General features: G+C 44.5%; 2 protein-coding genes across 2 annotated transcripts in view; one reads left to right on the top strand and one right to left on the bottom strand.

Annotated features, from left to right (window-relative positions):
• ODF2L (outer dense fiber of sperm tails 2 like) overlaps window positions 1-268 on the bottom strand; it is a 42,768-nt gene extending 42,500 nt beyond the window's left edge. The window contains exon 1 of the mRNA XM_081914183.1: window positions 89-268. The gene's annotated coding sequence lies outside the window, so the exon portion shown is untranslated. The remainder of the gene's footprint in view (window positions 1-88) is intronic.
• LOC309371540 (calcium-activated chloride channel regulator 2-like) lies at window positions 263-23,608 on the top strand (the record flags this gene model as incomplete). Its single annotated transcript, XM_081914347.1, has 14 exons — window positions 263-655; window positions 6,356-6,493; window positions 8,295-8,445; window positions 9,623-9,731; window positions 10,352-10,520; window positions 11,447-11,674; window positions 12,231-12,458; window positions 13,849-14,026; window positions 14,223-14,329; window positions 16,945-17,166; window positions 17,749-18,019; window positions 18,570-18,740; window positions 20,315-20,551; window positions 22,108-23,608. Coding segments are annotated over 14 exons (3,030 nt in total), but the record flags the coding sequence as incomplete, so codon positions are not given.
• Between the last annotated feature and the right edge of the window lie 1,544 nt (window positions 23,609-25,152).

Consider the following 25,152-nt stretch of genomic DNA (forward strand, 5'->3'; position numbering starts at 1 on the left):
CTGCCGAGGTGTTCTGTCTGCGCGTTCTGTCTTCCACCCTCGCTAGGGGACTATCTGCTTTAAGACCGTCCAGTCAGAGGGCACATACCCGATCTATCAGCTTCCCTTTTGCCCATGCACGACTTTTCTCCGGGAGAGGCGAGCGCAACTTGGGATGAGGGCTGCGATTTCAGAAGAAGTTGCGTCCCGTCTGAAAGGGAGAACAACTCATGCGCAAGAGAAACTCTCCATTTCCCCCGATCTCGAGAAGCAGCTGAAGTGAGAGAAGGTGAAGAAATCCGAAGCGCCCGCGGGGGAGGGAAGACAAAAACAAAACAAAACCACAAAACACAAATTCCGTCTCCATACGGCGCGCCTCGTTTTTGCAATCTCCAGATCGTTGCGCGCAGCTGCAACGAAACCTGCCGCGCGTTGTTGTCTTGCGAGGGAAGCGCTGCGGACTTCCGACGTGCTCCTCCAGAAAAGGATGGCCAGAAAAAGCGACGCGGGGGCCGGCCCCGTGGGGCTGCTGGGGCTGAGCGTGGGTCTCGCCCTCCTGCAGCTCCTTGGAGGGGGGGTCACCGCCGCCACGCTGAAGGGCAGCGCTTACCAGGGGCTGCTGGTCGCCGTTCACCCCTCCGTCCCCCAAGAGGCGAAAATCGTCTCCAGCCTTAAGGTAAAAGATGAAGGGAGGAGGCAACCGGCGCTGTTGCCAATGGACCCTTCGTGCTTCCCGAGGGGGAAGGGACCCAGCAAGGTCATCCAGCCCAACCCCCCAACCCCACCCCGCAATGCAGGCATCGCAGCTAAGTCCTGATGGCTCTGCTTGCCAACGATTATCATTTTACCTCTTTGGCATTGCGCACACCTTCCGCGTTGCGGTTATGTATCGCCACCTGGATTGCCTTTGCGCCTTGGTGCTTCAGATTTTGCCTGCCTCTGCCCCTCTTAGTTTACCAGCGGCCACGACTGAGCACATTGAAGATGCTCCCATTGTCTCCCTGCTCTTCTGAACTCCGCACGAGTCTTCAGTTGCAGGGGTGCAAATATTCTTTGTTTGCAAAACACAGCTCTAATGCTATAAAAAGGTGGCAGGTTGTTTGTGCCAATTTCGCGACTCTCAATGGTTTGATGCGTTCAGGGGGATTTTTCTATGTGAAATCCACCAGTTGCACATCCCACGCGCCTTAAAGAGTTGGTCACGGTGCTAGTGGTGTTGCATAGACTTCCCTTTGCGCCTGTACGCAAAATGTATTGATGCATCTGTTCTTTAAAATTCTGTTCCGTGGCTGCACGTCGAGGCATCTTCCACAAACATGCGGTGTTCCTGAACACATTTGTTCCTCTGCGCCTTTTGCAAAGTATTTTTCTCATTTCCATGCTCAGCAAGAGCTACAGCTACCCTCGTATTGATCAGATCCAAAGCATTCACGGAGGAAAGTGGGGAATCCCAAGGATGCTCGCTGTGATCTGAAGGTGCACTTTGAAAGAACAAAGGTCGTTAGGCCCACTCCCTGCTTGTTTGCATCCTTTCATTCAGCTGGTATTGGGGGGAGAAGTATCTTCCTTCATCTATACACGGTGGTGTCACCGTCAACCGCTCTTATTCTGCCTAATGCTCCTTTAGCGAGTATATACACCAGGCACTACAGAACGGCCCTGTTGGCTTCTTCTGATGCTGACTTTGGGCGCATAGTTCGTAAACGGGTACTTTAGTCTCAATAAATGCAGTTGGAATCTAAGACAGAAGGTAGCCTGCCTCTCTGAAGGACGGCTGCTGCTCAGGATCAAGCATTTAAGGGGAGGCTCAGTGCCAGATTCATGTATAAGCTAAACAAGCTATAGGTTAGGGCGACCCCCAATTAGGTCTGTAAATTACCATAAAGCATATATTCAACACAAAAAACTGTGACAATTTGTTGTTGACAAAGGACAGCTGGACATATAAAGGGCCCCATTGCCTTCAGTAGCTTAAGTAAAGGTAAAGGGACAACTGACCATTAGGTCCAGTCGTGACCGACTCTGGGGTTGCGGTACTCAGCTCACTTTATTGGCCGAGGGAGCCAGCGTACAGGTCATGGGGCCAGCATGACTAAGCCACTTCTGGCAAACCAGCGCACGGAAATGCCATTTACCTTCCTGCCGGAGCGGTACCTATTTATCTACTGACACTTTGACGTGCTTTTGAACTGCTAGGTTGGCAGGAGCAGGGACTGAGCAACGGGAGCTCACCCCGTTGTGGGGATTCGAACCGCCAACCTTCTGATCAGCAAGTCCTAGGCTCTGTGGTTTAACCCACAGCGCCACCCGCTTAGGGCCTCATCAAACCTAAATCCGGCCCTGGGGGTGCTACTGACCTCTCCCCCCATGCTCTACCTCTGGGCAGGTCCTAACCCTAGTTACCCTAGGAGTAAGCCTAGTTGTATTGACAGGGACTTACTTATGAGTAAGACATGATTAGGCTTGAAGTCTTTAAGGTGCTGCAAGACTGTTTTGTTTTTTTTTAAAAAATAATAAACTATTGATGTCACGGATGCTTTAGCTGAGATTCCTGCATTGCACGTGCTTGGACTAGATGACACTTGGACTAGATGGCAACTCTACAATTCTGTTGCATTCGGTGTGAGATGCTGCTGTCATGGGCACTGTGAGGTTGGGCGGAGAGAGAGGGGGAAAGAAGGCAGGGGTAATGATCTTTCAAAGTCTGTTGTTTTTTATGCACACGGCAGCTGCCCCTGTTGTTGTCCCCCCTAGGTCAAATCTTAGAGGGTAACCTTCTCCTGAAAGAGACCTATGATCTTTTATTTTATACAGCAGCATGCACACTAATGGTACTTATTTAAATAATAATTACTGGTAAGGGTCAGCCCCTTTTAGCTTCAGTAAGTCTGCAGCAGTAGGTGTTCCCAAACACACACTGGATACTGCAGCTCTAATATTTCTTGCTATTCTTACTGAAACATTCCCTCCCCCCATAAAGTGTCATTCCAACAACAACCTTTGTCATCTTGTCACCACATCTTTTCCACCTCTGGATTAACTCACAGGTTTTAACAGCATGCAAAGTATATTTTAGCCAAATCTGTTGGGGATCCATTAGTGCAGTCTTGTCTCGGCTTTTATCTTCTTCTAAGCAACACGCTGGAAGGGACGCGGGTGGCGCTGTGGGTTAAACTACACAGTCTAGGACTTGCCGATCAGAAGGTCGGCGGTTCGAATCCCCGCAACGGGGTGAGCTCCTGTTGTTAAGTCCCAGCTCCTGCCAACCTAGCAGTTCAAAAGCACATCAAAGTGCAAGTAGATAAATAGGTACCACTCCTGCGGGAAGGTAAACAGCATTTCTGTGCACTGCTCTGGTTCGCCAGAAGTGGCTTAGTCATGCTGCCCACATGACCTGGAAGCTGTACGCCGGCTCCCTCAGCCAATAAAGCGAGATGAGCGCCGCAACCCCAGAGTTGGTCATGACTGGACCTAATGGTCAGGGGTCCCTTTACCTTAAGCATCACACAGTAAATTGGGCTTGGCTTATCCACAGAGGGTGGTTTCCTAAATTTATTTAGGGCCCTCAGACTTTTGCCCTAGCTTCTAGCTGCATGGCTGGCAGAGAGTCAATACATGGCTATGCCTGCCCATTTGAAAAAGCTGAAGGTGACAAACCATTTCTGCCTGTCAAATAGCTGCCAAAAACTGAACGGTAATCTTAAATCCATATATATATATATATATATATATATATATGTGTGTGTGTGTGTGTGTGTGTGTGTGTGTGTGTGTAAAGAATAATGTTTGGGATCCTGATCTCCTATAGTTATGCATTTAAAATCTGAAAGTGTTCCCCCTCTTTTTTGCTGTACATCTGGACTGGATCTGGTCTCTGCTTCCAGCGGTCAGGAATTAAGGGAGTTTCTGTGGCAGACTTCACTGCAGCACACCCTGAAAATTATGAAGTTGCACCTCTTTCAGAATTCACCAGATCTTCTGGATCTGGGTGAGAAAGGTCATTGGATATACCTGCCCAGGGCTCTGCAAACTACGTGTTACTTCTCATGGCTTCTTCGCTCAGCTCCTACAACTTCCTGCTCCACTCCTCCCTCCTGGCTCCTTCCCCGATGTAACTGGTTCCAGACAGGCAGGGACTTGTAACCCTACTTACAATTTCAGGAAGTCATAGACTGTGATCCTTGGATGCTGATAAATCTATTGTCAGTGAGATGAGAAATGCAAAGTTGTTCCCCCACATATCCCCTGTGCCCATGGGAATAGCCTCCCCCTAACTGGAGAAATAATGCTTTTATGCCAATCTCTTCTAGCATTGCTGTTCAGCAACTATAGCAAGCTAGCTAGCTAGCTAGCTAGCTAGCTAAATAAATAAATAAATAAATAAATAAATAAATAAATATTTATACTCCATCCATATGGCTGGGTTGCCCCAGCCACTCTGGGCGGCTACCAGAAAAAACACACACAATCAAACATTAAAAACTTATCGAGATAGGGCTGCCTTCAGATGTCTTCTAAAAGTCGTGTAGTTCTTTATCTCCTTGACAGCTTAAGGGAAAGTGTTCCACAGGGAGGGCTCCACTGCTGAGAAAGGCCTCTCCTTGGTTCCCTGTAGCTTCAATTCTTGCAGTGAGGGAACCACCAGAAAGCTCTCAGACCTGGACCTCAGAACGATGAGGGTGGAGATGCTCCTTCAGGTATACTGGGCCGAAGCCGTTTAGGGCTTTAAAGGTCAGCATCAACACTTTGAATTGTGCTCAGAAATGTACTGGGAGCCCATGAAGGTCCTTCAAGACTGGTTTTATGTGGTCTCGGCAGCCGCTCCCAGTCACCAGTCTAGCTGCCACATTCTGGATTAGTTGTAGTTTCTGAGTCACCTTCAAGGGTAGCCCCATGTAGAGCGCATTGCAGTAGTCCAAGCGGGAGATAACCAGAGCATGCACCACTCTGGCAAGACAGTCTGTGGGCAGGTAGGGTCTCAGCCTACGTACCAGAAGGAGCTGGTAGACAGCTGCTCTAGACACAAAATTGACCTGCGCCTCCATGGACAGCTGCGAGTCCAAAATGACTCCCAGGCTGCACACCTGGTCCTTCAGGGGTACAGTTACCCCATTCAGGACCAGGGAGTTCTCCACAACTGCCTGCCCCCCTAAAACAGTACTTCTGTCTTGTCCATCCTCCATCCATTTTCCAACCGCCTCCAGACAATGTATCAAGGAAGGGCTGTGAAGGAGTAGTTAAGAATGCATTCCTGAACACACTTACTAAGAAGTCAACCCCATCGGATCAAGTCCTCCTTTGGAGTAAACATATGCATAGTACCCCATTGTACAGAATACTTCTAGAATTAGGAATATTTATTGTGAGAACAGATTTTTATTTCCTCAGCTCAAGAATGCGTGTGAGGCAAATCCAAATGTTTCATAATAATGGCAAGCTTGGTTTGGAAATCCCATTGGGTTTCCTAATAGAATGGACATACCATATAGACACTGTGGTGCTTGAACCCTTCTGTTAAGATGGTGGATTTAAGGAGTGGCCTGGAGAGGTCTAGTTTTAATGCGAGTGAACCTGCCGCAACAGAAGCCGGTTCTTTTTGCTGCTTCAGCCCATGTTTACAGTTGTGAAATTATGGAGGCAATTATAATTGCCCAGACAAGCTGTCTGTAGTGTGTGTTTCGAATCTGGCTTCACACACGCTGCACAAAAGCTACTGCTTTGAAAGCGTTGTGAAATTGATCAAATAGTCCTTGTGTCCTGGCTCTCTGTGGCAGAATTTCTATGCAGTTTGAAGCACAAAAGCTTCACCTTTAGCTATGAGGATCGAGGAGAAGGTTTGCCACTTTTCAGTTATCATAAAATGTTTTCATAAGCAGCAAAGCATTTCAGGAATGCAGATATCACCACCAAGCCATTTTCTGGCATTTCTCCTGCCTTCCTCAGCCCTGCAGCTGCTTATTATGGGTTGTTTTAGTCTGTGTTCGCTGTACACTCCTTGCACTTCCAGTGCTGGGATTTTTTTTATCACCCAACGTGCATTATGTATCCTGTACTTCGTTATAAAATACCGCCATTTAATGTGTTAGTTCTCAAACCAGTTTCACGCCATTTGGGGTCTTTAAACCATTCCTAACTTCAGGACCTCTTTTTCTAGAAAAATAGCACTGAATAGGACAAATTATTAATTAAAAATTTCTGGGCTAACATAATCTTCACTATTTCTCAAATCAATGTTCCTTTCCCCCCACCTCCCTCTGAAGCGTCATTCCAGTCTGACTGGATGATTGCATAGTGATTTATGAGTCTACACTTTCCTCCTTGCATGAACTAATGATTCCCGCTAATCCACTTTCCTATCATTTCGTTCTCTTATTAGGAAATGATTACTGAAGCTTCCTTCTACTTGTTCAATGCTACACAAGGAAGGGTTCATTTTGGGAGTGTCAAAATTTTAATACCCGCAACATGGGAAAGAAACAATTACGCAAAGCCAACGCAAGAGGTGTACACAAAGGTATGTATTAAGGGCAGTGTCCTGGGCCTGCTATTCCTCATTTCTTCCATCCATCCGCCTCCAGTTAAAATAGTTGCTGAACACAGTAAAGGTAAAAGGTAAAGGTAAAGGACCCCTGGACAGTTAAGTTCAGTCAAAGGCGACTATGGGGTGCAGCGCTCATCTTGTTTCAGTACTAAATGGTAATGCCTTTGAATACTCTGTTAGTAGGACTTGGGCTTTTTTTTAAAAATGTCAACGTTAGTTGGATCCAAAATTCCCAAGATTGTTCTGATCCTAATAGATGCTGGTTTGCTACAGGCATGCATATAATACATGTACTTTTTTGTTTGGATAAGCATATCCAGATATGTATAATCTTGACCTGTGCTTTAATCTGGTTTTTAGCTTATCATTGATTTTAATTATCTTTGTTCTAAACAGCTGCATTTTTACTGTTTTTGCTGATTATCTCATTGTTTTATTCTTCTCCATAAACCGCTTTGAGACTTTTTACAATCAAGTGGTGTATAAATTTTACTAATTGAATGAGCAGCCTATCCCGTCCTTTGAGTTTATTTGCTTGCATAGCGAGTGAATCTCAAAGCCACCTTATTTGTGGGCGGGAACATAATGTGTAAAGTCATTTCAAGATTTGCTCAGAACAAATCTTGTACGCTCCGTTACTAATAGCACAAAGAGCAGGTTATGTCTGATCATGTGGTAAGTACAGCTAATACAGTACAGTGGCACCTCGGGTTACAGATGCTTCAGGTTACAGACTCTGCTAACCCAGAAATAGTACTCGGGTTAAGAACTTTGCTTCAGGATGAGAACAGAAATTGTGCGGCGGCGGCAACACAGCGGCAGCAGGAGGCCGCATTAGCTAAAGTGGTACCTCAGGTTAAGAACAGTTTCCGGTTAAGAACAGACCTCCAGAACAAATTAAGTTCTTAACCCGAGGTACCACTGTAGTTATCTACTGCCCACACCCACAGTGCATTTGTGTACCTCTTCATACATTCCAGCTTTTAAATGCGCTCAGTGGCGTAGCGTGGGGGGTGCAGGGGGGGCCGGCCGCACCGGGCGCAACATCTGGGGGTTAGGGTTAGGGGGCGCAAATCCACGGGTTAGGGGGCACAAATTACTTGCCTTGCCCCGGGTGCTGACAACCCACGCTACGCCACTGAATGCGCTGTGTTGATGCTATCATTAATCAGGGGAGCCAACTTGGGTCCCAGGTTATGAGTGCCCAGTGTGTGTGGCGTCATGACGTCATGCACGCCCCCCGGCCTCAGAACCTGACTTCCGGTGGCACCTCTGAGGCCTCAGAGATGCTGTCCGAGGCCTTGCAAAACCTCAGAGGTTGTGGGGGCCCCTGTCATGTGGGTGCTGAGCACCCACAACAACATTTTTGTGGGTGCCCAGGTACCCAAAGCCCCCTATAGTTGGCGCCCTGTCATTAATTAACAAGCAATAGTACTTACCATATGTTGAGACTTCATTCCTCTTCACGTTTCTCTGGGAGTAAACCCCATTGAACTGACTGGGTCTTATTTTTGAGTAGGCATGCATGAGATTTCACTGTCAAGTGCAATCTTCATAGTATGACTAAAAAGGGTGCAGTTTAGTACTTTTACAGTTCAAAAACATGTTTACTGTATTCCAGTGTGTCTCTTCTGGGTGGGTGGGGGTGGAGAGTATTATGAAATCTGACTTATGACATGTAAGTAATTGTTGGACTGAACTCCTGCTTTTGTCAGTAATTAATAATAAGCGTACCTATTCAAAACCAGCTCATTAAACAAAACTTTCATTTTAGGCAGATGTCATTGTTGCTCCTCCTTATTGGAAACATGGACACGATCCATACACATTGCAATATGGAGGGTGTGGAGAAAAGGGAAAATACATACATTTCACCTCTGACTTCCTGGTAAATAATGATTCGATTGGAATCTATGGACCACACGGTAAATCCTAAACAAATAATTATCTTTCTTCTTTCATTACCTTTTGTGTTTCAAAAAAGTACAATTTTAAAATCTCACATCTGCATCGTAACCAACAAAGGGTATATTTAATAATTAACAGTAACGGTGTCTTCATACGTGACTCTTTTTAGTTTTTAATAAACGTTTATCACACTGTAATATATATATATATATATATATATATATTGCATACCATATGCCAGTATGATAAATCCACCTATAGATAACATTAAGTATCAACACAAGGGAACTGGTCCTTCCAAAAAAACTCACAACATTTTAAAAACAGAAATAAAGTACTGGTTGTTGAATCTTGAAAGCATTTGAATTGGGACATAGAGTATCATGTTTGTGGCCCTACATATTACTTTTCAGATAATGGGGGGAAATAATTGATTAAAAGCATCTAGCGGTATTTTATTTAAAAGGAAATTTATTAAATGGCATGCTGTGTTTGCTAGAGGAAATTTCAAATATTTTCCTAGCACCACAGCAATCGAGAGATAACACAATCTCTCGATTGCTGTGCTGCTAGGAAAATATTTGAAATTCTCCAAAATATTCTCTTGCGATAAAGGCACTGACAAAGTTGGGAAGGTGTCAGCTGCTGAAAATTGGCACAAACTAGTGCCATTGGCAGCCTTAAGACACTTGGACAGCTGCATTTCGTAAGCTGCAATAGGCATCTTAACTGGGCTGGGGCTTTCACTGCAATCGATAGCCAGGAAAAATGTCATTGGGGTTCCCTGCAATGACCTACAATTTAAAGAGTGACTGTTTAAGGGTCTCAAGACCAGATTTGTGTTTGGGAAGCTTACAGATTCAACTTTTGGGGGAGGCTTAACCAGTTAGGGCAGCCTTTCTCAACCTGTGGGTCCTCAGATGTTGTTGGACTACAACTTCCATCATCCTTAGCTAGCAAGGCCAGAGCTCAGGGATGATGGGAGTTGTAGTCCAACATCATCTGGGGACCCACAGGTTGAGAACCGCTGAGTTAGGGTGTCAGTACAGGAACTTGAACTCTTCCTGTCTTACAGGTCAAGCACACAATCCCCTTGCCTGCAACACTACCTGCTCTGTAGCGTTTGCTTCTATGGGACTGTGTTAGATTACTAGCAAGTGTTGCAATGCAATTTCCGTGCTTTTATTTATACAGGCAGGCTTTTCGTCCATGAGTGGGCCCACCTTCGATGGGGGGTATTTGATGAATATGACAGTGAAAAGCCTTTCTACATATCGAGTCAAAACCAGGTGAAAGCCACCAGGTAAAATTTGTGTATGTGCAGGTGTGTTCAAACTAAACAACTCTGTATATAGTTTTCAAAAAACACCTTATCGATAATGTGCGGCATTTGAACACCTTCTATTACATGGAATCTTAAATAATATCTACAATGCCAAAATAATAATGACATGTGCCATTCAGTATCTCAGCCAAACAGTTCGAATATTCCTGAATTATTCATGGGAGCGATTCTCTCTGTATATACTTGTGATGTGCGATCCTGACAACGAGATGCCTGGATTTCAATCTCTGTTTCGTGAATCTTCTTCTAGTCAGCCCAAAAAGGAGCTCTGGATTGTACATAACGTGCTTGTAATAACTTCATTCAATTCAAACCATAAACAATGACAAGAATTGTGGGCGTAAGACAACTCGCTTATATATAATGGCAATTCAATGCTCCACCAAATAAATTGCCTCTAACTGTGCTCTTTTTTGTAAAGACTGATACAGCCGCAGCCACAGGTGTGCTTTTTTCAGAATAAAAATTACCTGCTTCGTGTTTCTTTAAAGGTTTTAAACGTTCGTTTTCTTTTGCACTCACACTCCCTTGGGGAGCACAATATGTTCATGTCCCGATTGCCTTGTGCCTATTCCTAGGTGTTCTTCTGACCTAACGGGAATTTATGTCTGCGAGAAAGAATCCTGCACTGAAGGCAGCTGTGTCATTGATCAGGCAACAGGACTCTTAAAAGAAGGGTGCACTTTTATACACGACAAGGAACAAAATGCATCCTCCTCCATAATGTACATGCAAAGCTTATCTTCTGTAAGTACAGTTCAAGAGAGATTGTACATGACCTTTCCTGTACTACAGGGATGGGAAAACTGTGGCTGAACTGCATCTCCCACATCTCTGACCATTGGGCATGCTGGCTGGGGCTGGCTGGAGTCCAGCAGCCTCTGAAGGATCAGTGGCTGAAGGCTGCATATTGAAAAGGGGGCTTATATCTTCCCAGGTGTTTAGGTGATGATCTTGAACGTATTGCTCATAAAGCCACTTCCGCACTAAGAAGGAGGTGGGGTTGCAGGCTTCACGGCCCCTCCCCGCATGCGGCAGCCCCGCGTGATTGGGGGGAATTCTCAGCTGCATCACCCCCTGGCCAGCCAATCGGCTGGCTTGGGAGTGGGGCCTGCCCTATAAAGGCAGGACATGGCCGGGGATCTCCATCTTTGCCGCCCGCCAGCTTTTCCTGCTTTTTCCCCACCATCCCGCCCTATAAGTTTTTCTTTCTGACCTTGCTATGGACCTTGGTTGGTCGCCGTTGAGGGGCCTGGTAGGAATTTTTCCACTTGGCAAATTGGCACCAGCCGCTTGGTTTTTGCCTACCTCCTAGCAAATCGTCACAATTTCCTGGATATTCTGGGCAATCTGTTTTTGTCATTCGCAATTGTTCGTTTCCAGAAGAAGATGGGATGGAAACAGCACTCTTGGAGAGCTGGGAGCCTTTCTCTCTAAGCCCTTGTGTGTGTTTTTGGATTTCTGTGGTTACTAATGGAGATGTGTTCTGCAAGTGTTTCACACAATCGTAGAATTGTAGAGATGGAAGGGACCCAAGGGTCATCTAGTCCAACGCCCTGTGATGCTTGTGATCCTTGATCATCTTGGGTGCCCTCCTCTGTACACGTTCCAGCTTGTCAATATCAAACTTAAATTGTGGTGCCCAGAACTGTCTTGCTGTTTTCTGTTTTCAGGTGTTTGAATTCTGTGACTCAAGCAACCATAATGCTGAAGCTCTCAATGCCCAGAACAGGATGTGCAGTTACAAGAGCACATGGGATGTCATCATGAGCTCTGATGACTTTAAATCTGATATTCCTCTGACCAGCAACAACAGTCCTTTGCCCCCAACCTTCTCACTTTTACAAGCAACAGACAGAGTGATCTGTTTAGTCTTGGATTTTTCCAGCAGCATGGATGAGGTAAAGCCTTACTCTTTGAGGCAAAAATGAACACCTACTCTGAAATTTAAATTCCTTTGCTTTTGTTTTCAAAAATGCTATCGATTATAGAGTTTATTAAAGATCACCGACGTCAGGTAAGTGCCAGAGAATAAAATATCAGTTTTTATTAGTTTTATATCAGGTTTTTTTTGTATTACAAAACAAACATAAACAGGGAAAGGCACATCTATCATCTCTACTTTCAATTCATGGTCTTTTTCATAGTTCATTTACGTTTTGTGAAATACATTTTTGTCACAGATATCTTGTGGTTGTGGAGAGATATGGGGCTATTGTTCTTCCATTTTATCCTAATCTCTCGATTTATCAAGAAGAAGAATAAACTTTTAATGATACCTCTTTCTCCACACACCCCCAAGACAGTCTTCTGTTTGGAGAACCGCATGCAAATTTTCTGGTTGTAGGAGAATTCTTGAACAGGCAGTATTACCCTGCCTGATATTGTTTCCGTGAAAACATGTTGCATTATTATTTGTGGGTGAGTGAATAACAGGTGATATTTTACCTCCTACAGAACAATCGAATCATTCGGATGCGTCAGGCAGTAGAAGTGTATCTACTGCAAATTGTGGAAGAGAAGTCCTATGTTGGGGTTGTCACATTCAGCGAAGGAGGAGAAGTAAAATCTCAGATCCGGCAAATAACGAGTGCTGTTATACGGAAGCAGCTTGCTTCCGACTTGCCAGTTGCTTCATACGGTGACAGAGCAAATGTTTGCACGGGTTTACAGCTGGCGCTGCAGGCGAGTCCTATTTATTATTGCCTCTCTTGCCACATTTCGGCTCATAGGAACATTTTGGTTTTTGGTGCAGGAACTGGAACTATTCTTGTGAGACAATTGTATAGTCACCCAGTGTTTTTGAACAGAACTTCCAAATGCAATTGAAAAGAACAGAATTTGGAAAGGTCTTCTATCTAGCTAACAAGAGACAGCAAATCAGGATACAGAAGGAAAAATAGAAAACTTAAAACGGAATAAAAATAAACCGAAATGAGCCCCACGTTAAGTGTTCAGACTCATAATCCTTGTTTAGGTTGCAGTCTTTTATGCATGGAACTTAATAAGATGCACCTGGTCTTCATAAGACTTAATTTCTGGGTTGACATGCACTTCCATAAAAGCACAGCAAGGGAGTTGACAGCATGCAAAATTGCAACAAAATAAACAAGAACATAGAAGATCTTGCTGGGTCAGGCCAGTGACTCATTTAATCCTGCATTCTGTTCTCACAGATGCCTGTGGAAAGCTTACACGCAGGACTTGAGCAATAACAGCACAATAAAACCACCCACAAAAAAAACACACAACAACATATGTTGATGAGGGTGAAGTTCTGTACCTACGATAGTAAGCATCTGCTGTGTCAGAAGTAGGCTGACTTTAGGCTCGAAGATTTCCTCCCCTAAAAACTTGAGGTCTGGCACCCAGAGCCAGGGCAAAACAGTGGCTTGAGTCAATTGTGTCCTGTTGTTAAATACCGTATTTTTCGCTCCATAAGACGCACCTAGTTTTTGGAGGAGGAAAACAAGGGAAAAAAAATTCTGAATCTCAGAAGCCAGAACAACAAGAGGGATTGCTGCACAGTGAAAGCAGCAATCCCTCTTGCTGTTCTGGCTTCTGGGATAGCTGCGCTGCCTGCATTTTCTCCATAAGATGCGCACACATTTCCCCTTACTTTTTAGGAGGGAAAAAGTGAGTCTTATGGAGCAAAAAATACGGTAAGTCTTATTTTGCAGATTAGGAATACTAAGACTGAGATAAATAAGTGATGAGCATAAGGCTAGACATGGCAGATATTATTATTATTTATTAATTTCATAGTTATTTTTTAGATTTGCTTCCTCCCTTGCTCCCATTGCTGATGTCCTCAGCATTTATAAAACATAACAATTCCACAAAACCCTTACTATTTAACAATTAAAACCATCAAAGAAATGGGTGCTTTTCATTGCCTTATTTTTCTCAAAAGTTGTCAGTATACAAATCTTTGGAAATACATGACTTTAGTCCTGTGGATAGGAATCACAGCAATATAGTGAAGTATTAAGGAGTCTCTTAACTTGTGACATTTTCTTTGCCAGGATAATTTACCGAGTGTCCTTCATATTAGTGGTTAATTATTTGCTTCCAGGTAATTAAAAAGCATGACGAAAGTGTTTCTGGTTCTGAAATCATCTTATTGACCAGTGGAGGCGACAGTTCACTTAGCAAGTGTTTCTCTGATGTCATTGACGCTGGCTTAATCGTTCATACCATCGCTCTGGGGCAGTCTGCATCCCAACAACTGGAACAATTGGGCAAAATGACAGGTAAGACTGTCTGTTTTAGCAATAGCAAACACCCTTTGTGGTTGTTGCTCATTAAACAAACAAGAATATTTCAAAGGAAAATTCAGTGTGAGCCAAAGTCTGGACAGCTCCATTAATCTCTGAAATAGTAACCTAGTCAAATGAAGTTAATTTTTTATTCAACTTTTAAGATATCTCCTTGTACTCTCTTTTTCAGGGGGGCTGAGTTTTTTTGTCACTGATAGACAAGATTCAACTGGCCTAATAGACGTCTTCAGCACCATTGTAGCAAGTGATGGAGATACCACCCACCAGCCTGTCCAGGTCTGTTCATCTAGATACTGTATATCTTGCTGTTTTACATAATAAGGCAAATACATTTTAATAGGAGGCATGGAGAAAGCAGTTCTGGAGCCCACACGTTCCTAAGCTATTATTTTAGAACATTATTTTAGTTTGATAAAATAACATTATTTTAGTTTGATAAAATAGTGCCCCTTATATCTCATACTGCAGCTCTAGATTTTATCTCAAATTTTGTATTATTTGAATTTGATATGACTCCTTAGACAACAATTAGTCAATTGAGGGCATATTGGGAAGAAGGCAGATGTAATAAAAAAAGAGTGAGTCTTAGAACCATAGATTTGGAAGCGGCCAAAAAGATCATTCTGTCCGAATCTTTCATCCAATGTGGGACTTGAATGCAAGGCCCTGAGATTAAGAGTCTCATGCTCTACTGATGGAGCTATCCCTCAGGTATGCATGCAGTGTGTTGCACTGTGAGCTTAATTTCCTCAGGCTGTAAAGTTTGAATGGCATTGTGGCATTACAAGCAATTGATTGCTCGTTCAGCTCTCAGTATTGCCTCTGTCTATGTTTCAGGTGGGATGTGTATCTTTTGGGGTATGTGTGTGGATGAATTAAAGCAGTATACATACAATTTGCGGGACGCGGGTGGCACTGTGGGTTAAAGCCTCAGCACCTAGGGCTTGCCGATCGGAAGGTCGGCGGTTCGAATCCCCGCGGTGGGGTGCGCTCCCGCTGCTCGGTCCCAGCGCCTGCCAACCTAGCAGTTCGAAAGCACCCTCGGGTGCAAGTAGATAAATAGGGACCGCTTTCTAGCGGGAAGGTAAACGGCGTTTCCGTGTGCAGCTCTGGCTCGCCAGAGCAGCGATGTCATGCTGGCCACGTGACCCGGAAGTGTCTTCGGACAGCGCTGGCCCCTGGCTTCTTGAGTGAGATGGGCGCACAACCCCAGAGTCTGGCAAGACTGTCCCGTACGGGCAGGGGTACCTTTACCTTTACCTTTTTACATACAATTTATCCATTTATCTATTCATCACCGCATTAAAAAAATAAAGTAACAACACCCAGAAGAAAAAGAACCTTTTTTTGAAAATTGAGGGGGGAGGAAGTTTCTTTGCGATAATCATCTTTCCCAGGCCCACCAATCCAAAGGTACCTTCTACTTGAAGCATAAAAAACTATTTTAAGCATAGAAAACACAACGAAAGCATTCCAGAGTCACACCCACTGCTCTAAAAGGGTTACACCTCCCTTTCCTCTCAGTTCACTAATTTCTCATCCCACTGTCCTGACCAGCTCTTTTCCCAGAACCAGATATTCGTGTGTTTTTTTTTAAAACCAAACAAACTGTGGTGACATGTTTAATTTGGCCCTTTGTCATTCCTGTCCGGAATGTGCAAATCTTACAACTTACCTTAATAGCTCAATTTACTTAGTTATCAACTTAATTATGTACATACTTGATCTGCTTGTTGATGCAGCCCATGGCAAGTTATAAAAGGGCCTATAGGTAGCTAAAGAAGGTAGAAGGTAAGGACCCTTGGGCAGTGAAGCCCAGTCAAACTTGACTATGGGGTTGCGGCGCTCATCTTGCTTCAGGCCAAGATGACAGACAGCTTTTCTGGATCATGGGGCCAGCATGGCTAAACCGCTTCTGGTGCAACAGAACACCGTGATGGAAACCAGAGTGCACAGAAATGCCATTTACCTATCTACTCCATGATGGGGTGAGCCCCTGTTGCTTGGTCCCAGCTCCTGCCAACCTAGCAGTATAAAAGTACATCAAAGTGCAAGTAGATAAATAGGTACCACTCTGGCAGGAAGGTAAACGGTGTTTCTGTGCACTGCTCTGGTTCACCAGAAGTGGCTTAGTCATGCTGGCCACATGACCCGGAAGCTGTCTGCAGACAAACGCTGGCTCCCTCGGCCAATAAAGCAAGATAAGCACCACAACCTCAGAGTTGTCCACGACTGGACCTAATGGTCAGGGGTCCCTTTACCTTTAAGGACAGGGAAGAATAACAATCAAGGCTGTAATCCTGAACACAAGTATGAATCTTCTATTCCATTGAAATCCATGAATTGCAGCCTAAGGGTTGAAGTGCTGTTTTGTGATGTGTGCTGTCTTCTTTTGGGGGTGGGCTGGGGGGCTGGGGAGGTAGAATCCAGAAGGAACTTAACTGCTTACTCGCTCTGCAATTGCCATAGTACTCATCTGCCAGAGTGAGCAAAGAAAGTATTTTTGGAACATGGCTGTGGCTGAAAAGGTGTGGATTTCGTTTCGGGGGATTTCTGTGCCCCTATCTGGCTTTGTTAATTTGTTTTAATTGTTGTCACCCGTAGTGTTTTAAATGCAATAAAGGATCATTACGATGTCAATGTGTGCCAAATGGAATATTTCAACTGGGGCTTATTTTAAATTACTACATGACAAAAGAGGATATGTTAAGCAGGCATGGCCAGTCTTGGCCCTCCAGATGTTTTGGGACTACAACTCCCATCATCCCTAGCTAACAGGACCAGTAGTCAGGGATGATGGGAATTGTAGTCCCAAAACATCTGGAGGGCCAAGTCTGGCCATGCCTGTGTTAAAGCAAACAGGAAGTTATCATTATTCTGGTTTTTTACAGATTGAAAGCGTGGCTGAAAGGGTGAAGGGCAATGGTCAGATTGAAAGGTCGACAATTATTGACAGCACAGTAGGAAACGACACATTTTTTGTAGTGACGTGGCTGGCAAAGGAACCCAATATCGTTCTTCGTGGCCCTAGAGGAGAACACTTTACAAATGGGGAATTTGATGTCGATCCACTTTTGCGCACCGCTCGCCTGCAGATTCCGGGGATTGCTGAGGTAACAGTGAATTGTCCTTCAGTTGTTTCTATTGGGGACTTGCCTTTGGATGGAAAAGGAATACGAATCAATCTGGCTAACCTGATTCATAAATACACGTTCATGCCCTGCTCACACAGAAAAACAATTCTCACTACAGCCAACCAAAGACAACCAATCACACCTTAAGCCACACCCAACTTCTCTCACCATCAAGGAAATACGTCAAGTGAATAAGAAGAGAATCCACACAAGTAACGCTGACACAACCCCTCACACAGACTAAGTAGAATAATAGAAGCATAACCACCCCACCCCACTTGCCACACCCCCTTCTCCTCCCTTTCCCCCTTTTCCTTTCCCCCTTGTTCTTTCTAATTGTTTAAACCAATTCGTGAACCAAGAACTTATACACTGACCACTAATAATAAAACACCTGTTCTAGATATTTCCCCACATTTATTATGCTGTTTTTGTGATATACAAGTGGCATGAGAAAACTTGGTGTACTTATTTCTACAGCGTTATTCTTGTTTATAAAACCCAATTTAAAAAATCTATTTAGGCTGAACGCTTTTGAGCATATATAAATTTGTTTTTCAGGCTGGGGATTGGACATACTTACTCACTAACTCTCATGGGCTCCCTGAAGTCCTCACAATGACCGTGACCTCGCGAGCCGTAAAGTCTGACGTGTCTACCATCACCGTGAGAACCCACACGAATAAAGATACAAACGCCTACCCAAGTCCAATGATTGTGTACGCACAGGTTAATCAAGGCTTCTCTCCCATTCTTGGTGCAAATGTGACTGCCATTATTGAGCCAGAGAGTGGAGATCCAATTATCTTGGACCTTTTTGACAATGGTGCAGGTAACATATGTTTTAAAAGTTTATTTTTTTAGTTATAGTGGATGAATGCATCAATCTGCTTCAAGTCAGATTCCTGACCTGTTTGCACACCATTTTTTTATAAAAAAAATCCATAGAAAAAAATGTGTGTTTAAGTTGGAAAATGTGTATTTTATTGCCAAAAATGTACTTTATCCTAAAACACGTATTTTAAACACATTGGGGTAAGGTTTTTGACTGAGAATTGCACTGGAAAATTTGGAGAAGTCCAAATATGAATGACAGTTATAAGTCCAGAAGGTATAAAGGGAAAATCAATTGTATATGAGTTGAATGGCAATGGAATACAATGGAGTATGAAGTGAGAAGTGTGTCCCATAAGGCTTGCCGTCAAGTAAATATGTATAGAATTGCAGGCTTAGTGGTACTTTTCATCATTACTTAAACAATATTATATTTTAGGGAATTTTTTGTGGGGTGGCAGAAACTGGCTGATTCAAGCACAGACTAAGAGGATTTTTTCCAAAGCAGATTAAACACTTTTTGTGTTTGTACTCCCTCGCTGCTGCAGGTGCAGATACGATAAAAAACGATGGTGTGTATTCCAAATACCTCTTTTCTTTCACGAGAAACGGAAGATATAGCTTGAAAGTCCGCGTCCAGAGGGACAGCCAGACAATTAGCCCATACCCTGCAACACTCTGGAGCCCTGCAATGTATATTCCTGGTTACATAACAAATGGTAAGGCTTTGGGATGTCAGTCTTCAAGCCGTGCTCTCAAGCACTTGTTTACCTCCATGGACTTGAACAGAAGGTGTTCTCAGTGTATTACATTTTCAGCAAGAAGAAGCACTACTTTGCACAAGCACCGCTATGGAAATATTTAGGGAGACAACTATGTCATGGCCACAGGCTGGCTCTTTGAATTCTCTTCATAATCATGTGGAAAACTCTCACCAGGCTGTATTAGCTGTACTTCATGGAAAGCTAAACCTAGTTTTTAAAAAACTCGTCGACACGCAGATCCAAGCAGTATACATGAATGGTCCATTGGGATGAAATATTTCTAGATGCATACATCCTAGAAACATTCAGCCTCCGTAGTGTGTTTTGTAGCTTTATTGTGCTGAGCTCTCCTTTCTGCCCAACCCAGTTATCCTCTCTGAAGGATTCTGAAGCCTGTTAAGGTCTCAGACAGGCTATTTTTCTTTCCTTCCACTTCTCCCCCCCCCCCCCAATTTGGCACCCTCAGCATTCTGTGGCCAAATCGCCCCCATCATTCTGTAGATGTCATTGGGCATAAGTCCTTCTTTCAGGACTTTGGTTTCTAGCAGCTTTTAAAATTAAAATTAAAATGCAACCACATATATTGTTACATGAAGGGACACGGGTGGCGCTGTGGGTTAAACCACAGAGCCTAGGACTTGCTGATCAGAAGGTTAGCGGTTTGAATCCCTGTGATGGGGTGAGCTCCCATTGCTCAGTCCCAGCTCCTGCCAACCTAGCAGTTCGAAATCACGTCAAAGTAAAAGTAGATAAATAGGTACCGCTCTGGCGGGAAGGTAAACGGCGTTTCCGTGCTCTGCTCTGGTTCACCTGAAGCGGCTTAGTCATGCTGGCCACATGACCTGGAAGCTGTATGCCGGTTCCCTCGGCCAATAAAGCGAGATGAGTGCCGCAACCCCAGAGTCGGTCACGACTGGACCTAATGGTCAGGAGTCCTTTACCTTTTATATTGTTACATACTTGGTGAGTCTCCATAATATGAAGAAGCCCATACCTTCTGTGTTGGGGTAGCCCCATTTTGCTTCTAAGCGGATAGGCATCGGAAGAACCAAACTCAGTATTAGAAGGAATGGAGATGATTATTGCTGCTACTGGCTAGCAAGGGCTTTCCAGGGATAGAGCCACGGGCATCACAATGGCAGGGTAGCAGCAAGGTCAGGATTGTGTGGTTACATCAGAGGGACCATCAGTGGCCCTCTGTCCATCCTCTGAACCAATCCAGCACTCCCCTCTATTGCAGCCACAAGGTCTCAGCCTCACTCCAGCCCTGCAGCAGCAGAACCAGTGCTCTAACCCACCATGTACCACATTATTGGGCTTCCCCAAAGCTGTTACCTTAGACGGAACCTGGGGGTTTCTCCATGGAAAACACAAGTTCTACCAATGAAATAGGGACCCATTGCTGTCAGGTTGTTTATTTCCTTTTTGGCCTACTTGCCCCAAAGTCCATTAGTTGCTAGTTCATTGGAAGCATGCTCAGCTGGTCTTTAGTTCTCTTTTGTGTATTTGTTTATGTTGGTGTGGCTTAGGTACAATCCAGATGAATGCACCGAGGCCATTGGTGAATAGTGAAGATTTGCACATCAGCTCTGGGGGCTTCAGCAGAATAGCTGCTGGGAGTGCTTTCACCATATCTGGAGTTCCCACTGGCCCCTATAAGGATGTGTTCCCACCATGCAAAATTACTGATTTGGATGCCGGAACAGAAGAGGACAAAATTGTTTTAACCTGGACAGCTCCAGGGGGTGACTTTGACCAGGGACAAGGTAGGTTCAGTGTTTCTTATTTTCTTTGCTAATGAAAACTGTTTAAAAGTAGGGTGTTTTTTTAAAAAAACCAACAACCCCCAAAAACAACCACCAGTCTTTCCCAAACTTGGGTCTCCAGCTGTTTTTGGACTACAACTCCCATCACCCATAGCTAGTGGTCAGGGATGATGGGAACTGTAGTCCGAACACAGCTGGAGACCCAAGTTTGGGAAACCCTGTTTTAAACTACGCTGATAAAATCTGCAAGCAAATCCATATTGGATGTGCACCGAGCTTTGGATATATATATACTTTTGAGACCCATAAATATAAGTAAAACAGAATTCCAATTCAAAACGACCCTCTGCACATCTCTGCTGTAACTTGGACTCTGGAAATCCTATTTGTAGAGGGAAACCGGAAACCAAACAATTCCTTCCTTGTTTGTTCCTTCTTAAATATCATCATAGCAAGTATTGGTGGTGATCCTCCCTTAGTTAAACCTGCTCTTTACTGCAGGAGTTTTGCCCCAGTAGTCTCTGTTTGTGGATCAGTTGCTCTGCATGCTTTTATACACTTGTCCAGTTCCGCTGCCCAGGGATAACAGAGATATCTTGTGTGCTTTTGGCAGAGAATAACATTTAGAATCATAGAATTGGAAGGGACCCTGATGATCATCTAGTCCAGGGGTAGGCAACCTAAGGCCCGTGGGCCAGATGCAGCCCAATCGCCTTCTCAATCCGGCCCACGGAGGCTCCAGGAATCAGTGTGTTTTTACATGAGTAGAATGTGTCCTTTTATTTAAAATGCATCTCTGTGTTATTTGTGGGGCATAGGAATTTGTTCATTTTTTTCTTCAAAATATAGTCCGGCCCCCCACAAGGTCTGAGGGATGGTGGACTGGCCCACAGCTGAAAAAGGTTGCTGACCCCTGATCTAGTCCAACCCCCTTTAATGCAGGAATATGCAACTGTTCCATATGGGGATCAAACCTGCAACCTTGACGTTCTCAGCACCATGCTCTAACCAACTGAGCTATCCAGATAGGAATGCCTTGCTGATGTAGCCAGAATGGCTCTATCCATGTACAAGGAGGGAGATATCAACAGGCTTGAGAAAACCCCAATATTTGCAGATTATTATTATTATTATTTTTAAAAATATTTTTGGTGGAAACCCCAAAACAAACTTTTAAGGAGTGAGTAATCCAACAGTTTGTGGGGGCTCCAGAGTGAAAGAGGGTAGCAACACAGTATAATGTTTTTTTGCAGGGCCCACTTGCCCGCATGTTAATTCAGACGCAAATTTGTATCTGCCTCTGAGTGCTGACAATGGTAAAAATGCCCTTGGTGTCCTATTGTGTCCTTAGACTGAAACCATTGTTTTTTGCTAATTATATCCTGTTTGGTAGTATTGTCTGCTTATTTTGGTTGGCTAAGGCTGCAATTCTGAGGGCACTTTCTTGTAAATAGGCAATAGCCTGGGGTGAAAAATGTTGAATCCTGTTACTTCCAGGCAATTGCAGGAAAAAAATATTGCTTTATAGCCTTTTGTTATCTTGGTTTTTTTTCCAGCTGCAAGATATGAAGTGAGAATAAGCCAAAGTTCTCTGGAACTGAGGGAAGAATTTGAAAACGCTGTACCCATAAATACCTCCAGCTTGGCACCTCAGCCAGCAGGTTCCAAGGAAATGTTTGTGTTTAAACCAGAAACCTCGGCAAACATCACCCTAATTTACATGGGCATCCGCACAGTGGATAAGTCTTTCTTGTACTCTGACCTCTCCAACATAGCCCAAGCACTTATTATTCCTGGGGAGGCTACTCACATCGCTCCTGCCAAGTACGGTGCCTTAGCAGTCGTTCTGACAACATGTGGGCTGCTGTTATTGGTTGCTTCTTGCCTTATTGTAAGCACCGTTCTATGGACTTCGAAGAAAAAGAAGAAAGTAGCAATTGATGAAGCCATACTATCACATTCAGATTCAGCATTGGCAGTTTAGGCGTTTTCTTCTTTTGAAGTTTAGTTGTTGTTTAGTCATGTCCGACTCTTTGTGATCCCATGGACCAGAGCACGCCAGGCACTCCTGTCCTCCACTGCCTCCCACAGTTTGGTCAAACTCATGTTCGTAGCTTCGAGAACACTATCCAACCATCTCGTCCTCTGTCGTCCCTTTCTCCTCGTGCCCTCCATCTTTCCCAACATTAGGGTCTTTTCCAAGGAATCTTCTGTTCTCATGAGGTGGCCTCAGCTTCAGGATTTGTTCTTCCAGTGAGCACTCAGGGCTGATTTCCTTCAAAATGGATGGGTTTGATCTTCTTGCAGTCCATGGCTCTCTCAAGAGTCTCCTCCAGCACCATAATTCAAAAGCATCAATTCTTCGGCAATCAGCCTTCTTTATGGTCCAGCTCTCACTTCCATACATCACTCCTGGGAAAACCATAGCTTTAACTATACAAATATAACACAACCAGGAAAGAGATCTTGGGATTATGGTGGGTCGCTCGATGAAAACGTTGACCCAGTGTGTGGCAGCGGGGTGGGGTGGGGAAAGAGAAATCTATGTTTAGTGATAATTAAGGACTGAAATGAGCGCTCACACCTGCCTTTGTGGGTGCCCTTTGCAGGATCACATGCAGCACCTCGGGCTATGTGGGACCCACCAGCTGATTGGACTGGCCTGCCTCCCTGTGTTAGTCATTGAAGGTTCCCGCCAAACCTCAGCTAGCCAATCAGTTCCTCAGGGAGGTGGAGCCAATTGCTTAAATAGGAGACGGTGCCAGCAGCAACCATGCAGTTGGCTTCAGGGTTCCCTCTTAAAGGCGTTTGTAAAATGGGAGTCACTGACCATACACTGAAAGGTTGTCAGTGAACTCCCCTGCATTGCGGGGATATGGGGTGGGCTGCCTGCGTACACAAGCATCTTGCTGTACACCCTCCAATGACCCATTGACCCTGAGGATCCCCAGTTCCTCCTGCTGGGGGGCTGGGAGGGATACACGCCCAATGCCTAAGCCAATGTCTTCCTACATCTGAAAGGTTTAATAAAGTTGTGGCCAATTTTTTATTCCATAACATGTTGTCACAAGTCATTATTCCTTCTGGTGGTCTCTTGGGCCTGGGTGGGTCTCCACCTGGGCACGCAAATAAAATCGCTGATATGATATTTATAGAAATTTATGATGTGAACACACTTGGAATACGGTACACCGTTCCGGATGCCAAAAAGTAAACGTTAGAGTTGGGAAAGGTTTGGAAAAAGGCAAGCCAAATGAAGCTGGGTCAACTCTCCTATGAGGAAAGGTTTTAATATTTTGCATCTTCACTCAGGAGACAGGGCAGCTTACTGCTGAATAACTGGGGACCATGAGCAAGACAGTGCTGCTGTTCTCATTTTCTGCTTGTCATCTTCCCATTGGCATCTGGTTGGCTATTGTGAGAAAAGAATGCAGAATTATATAGGCCTTTGGTCTGATCCAGCCAATCTATTTTTGGGTTCTTTTACATCCATTTCTTAACTATGGAGGAAGAAGGGAAATATATGTACCCTTTTACTGTCTTGTAGAACCAGAACGTGGACCCCCCCCCCCAAAAAAAAAAATTAACTCAGCAAAGCTGAAGAAGGTTTGTAATTTCAAATTTGGCTCTAATTTTTATGAAGTTGCTTTCCCCATCCTAATGATATATTAAGCCAGTTCATCTCTTTCTCCCCTGCCCCCCTGTAATTTTCTTGGTTAGAAAGTTAAAAGGAAAGGGTGTGGGTTTCTTGTGAATTCGAAACCTCACTGCAGCCCACAAAGCAGACCATCCTTTGGCAAGCTTGCCCCCAAAGCAACTAGAGAAGGGGCTGCCCTCTCATTCCACAGGGTGTGGAGAGGCCAAATGCAGGGTACTGCAGAAGCCACAAGAAGTTGAACTCCCAAATGCGCCTGGCCTACATTTATCACTGCAGACATTGCTAGAGTCACAGAGCAGATAATATGAGGCCCCCTTTCTAGGCTAGCCAATAGCTTGCAGGCCACTCTCCTCCAGAAGACGTTGTCGCAATAAAAACAACACTCCATCCCTTGGCAGCAATTGACTCTGTTATGTACTGAGTTGAATAGGATCCAAATGCAGCAGTCTGATTGGTCCTAGAACAATAGGATCCAAACTGCAGCAGTCTGATTGGTCCTAGAACAATAGGATTCAGAATGCAGCAGTCTGATTGGTCCTAGAACAATGCAGCAGTATGATTGGTCCGCAAGAGCCATCCAATCCAGCTCCAGGTGGAAGTAAATCCGCAACCTGATTGGCCTACAGGAGAACCCAGGAATTAGCCAATCATGTGCGGCCCATTGTGTAAATAATGTATCTAAAGCAGATATTTTGGGGGAACTTTCATTCCTCACTACTATGAGCTGAATAAAGAACATGAAATCCACACTCGACTCCGAGTATATTTCAGACTCCTATGGCTGCAGCGAGCAGGGCCGTCTTAAGCATATCCGACACCATGGGTCAAAGATCCCTCTGGCGCCCCCCCCATTTCCCAGACCCTGGCGCAATGCGCCAGCAAGCCCAATAGAAAAGACGGCTCTGGCAGTGAGTGATTCCCCCTCCAACTGTGCTGTCTTGAG

The sequence above is a fragment of the Podarcis melisellensis genome (genome assembly GCF_964234715.1).
Source record: "Podarcis melisellensis genome assembly, chromosome: 6".
Classification (NCBI taxonomy): Eukaryota; Metazoa; Chordata; class Lepidosauria; order Squamata; family Lacertidae; genus Podarcis; species Podarcis melisellensis.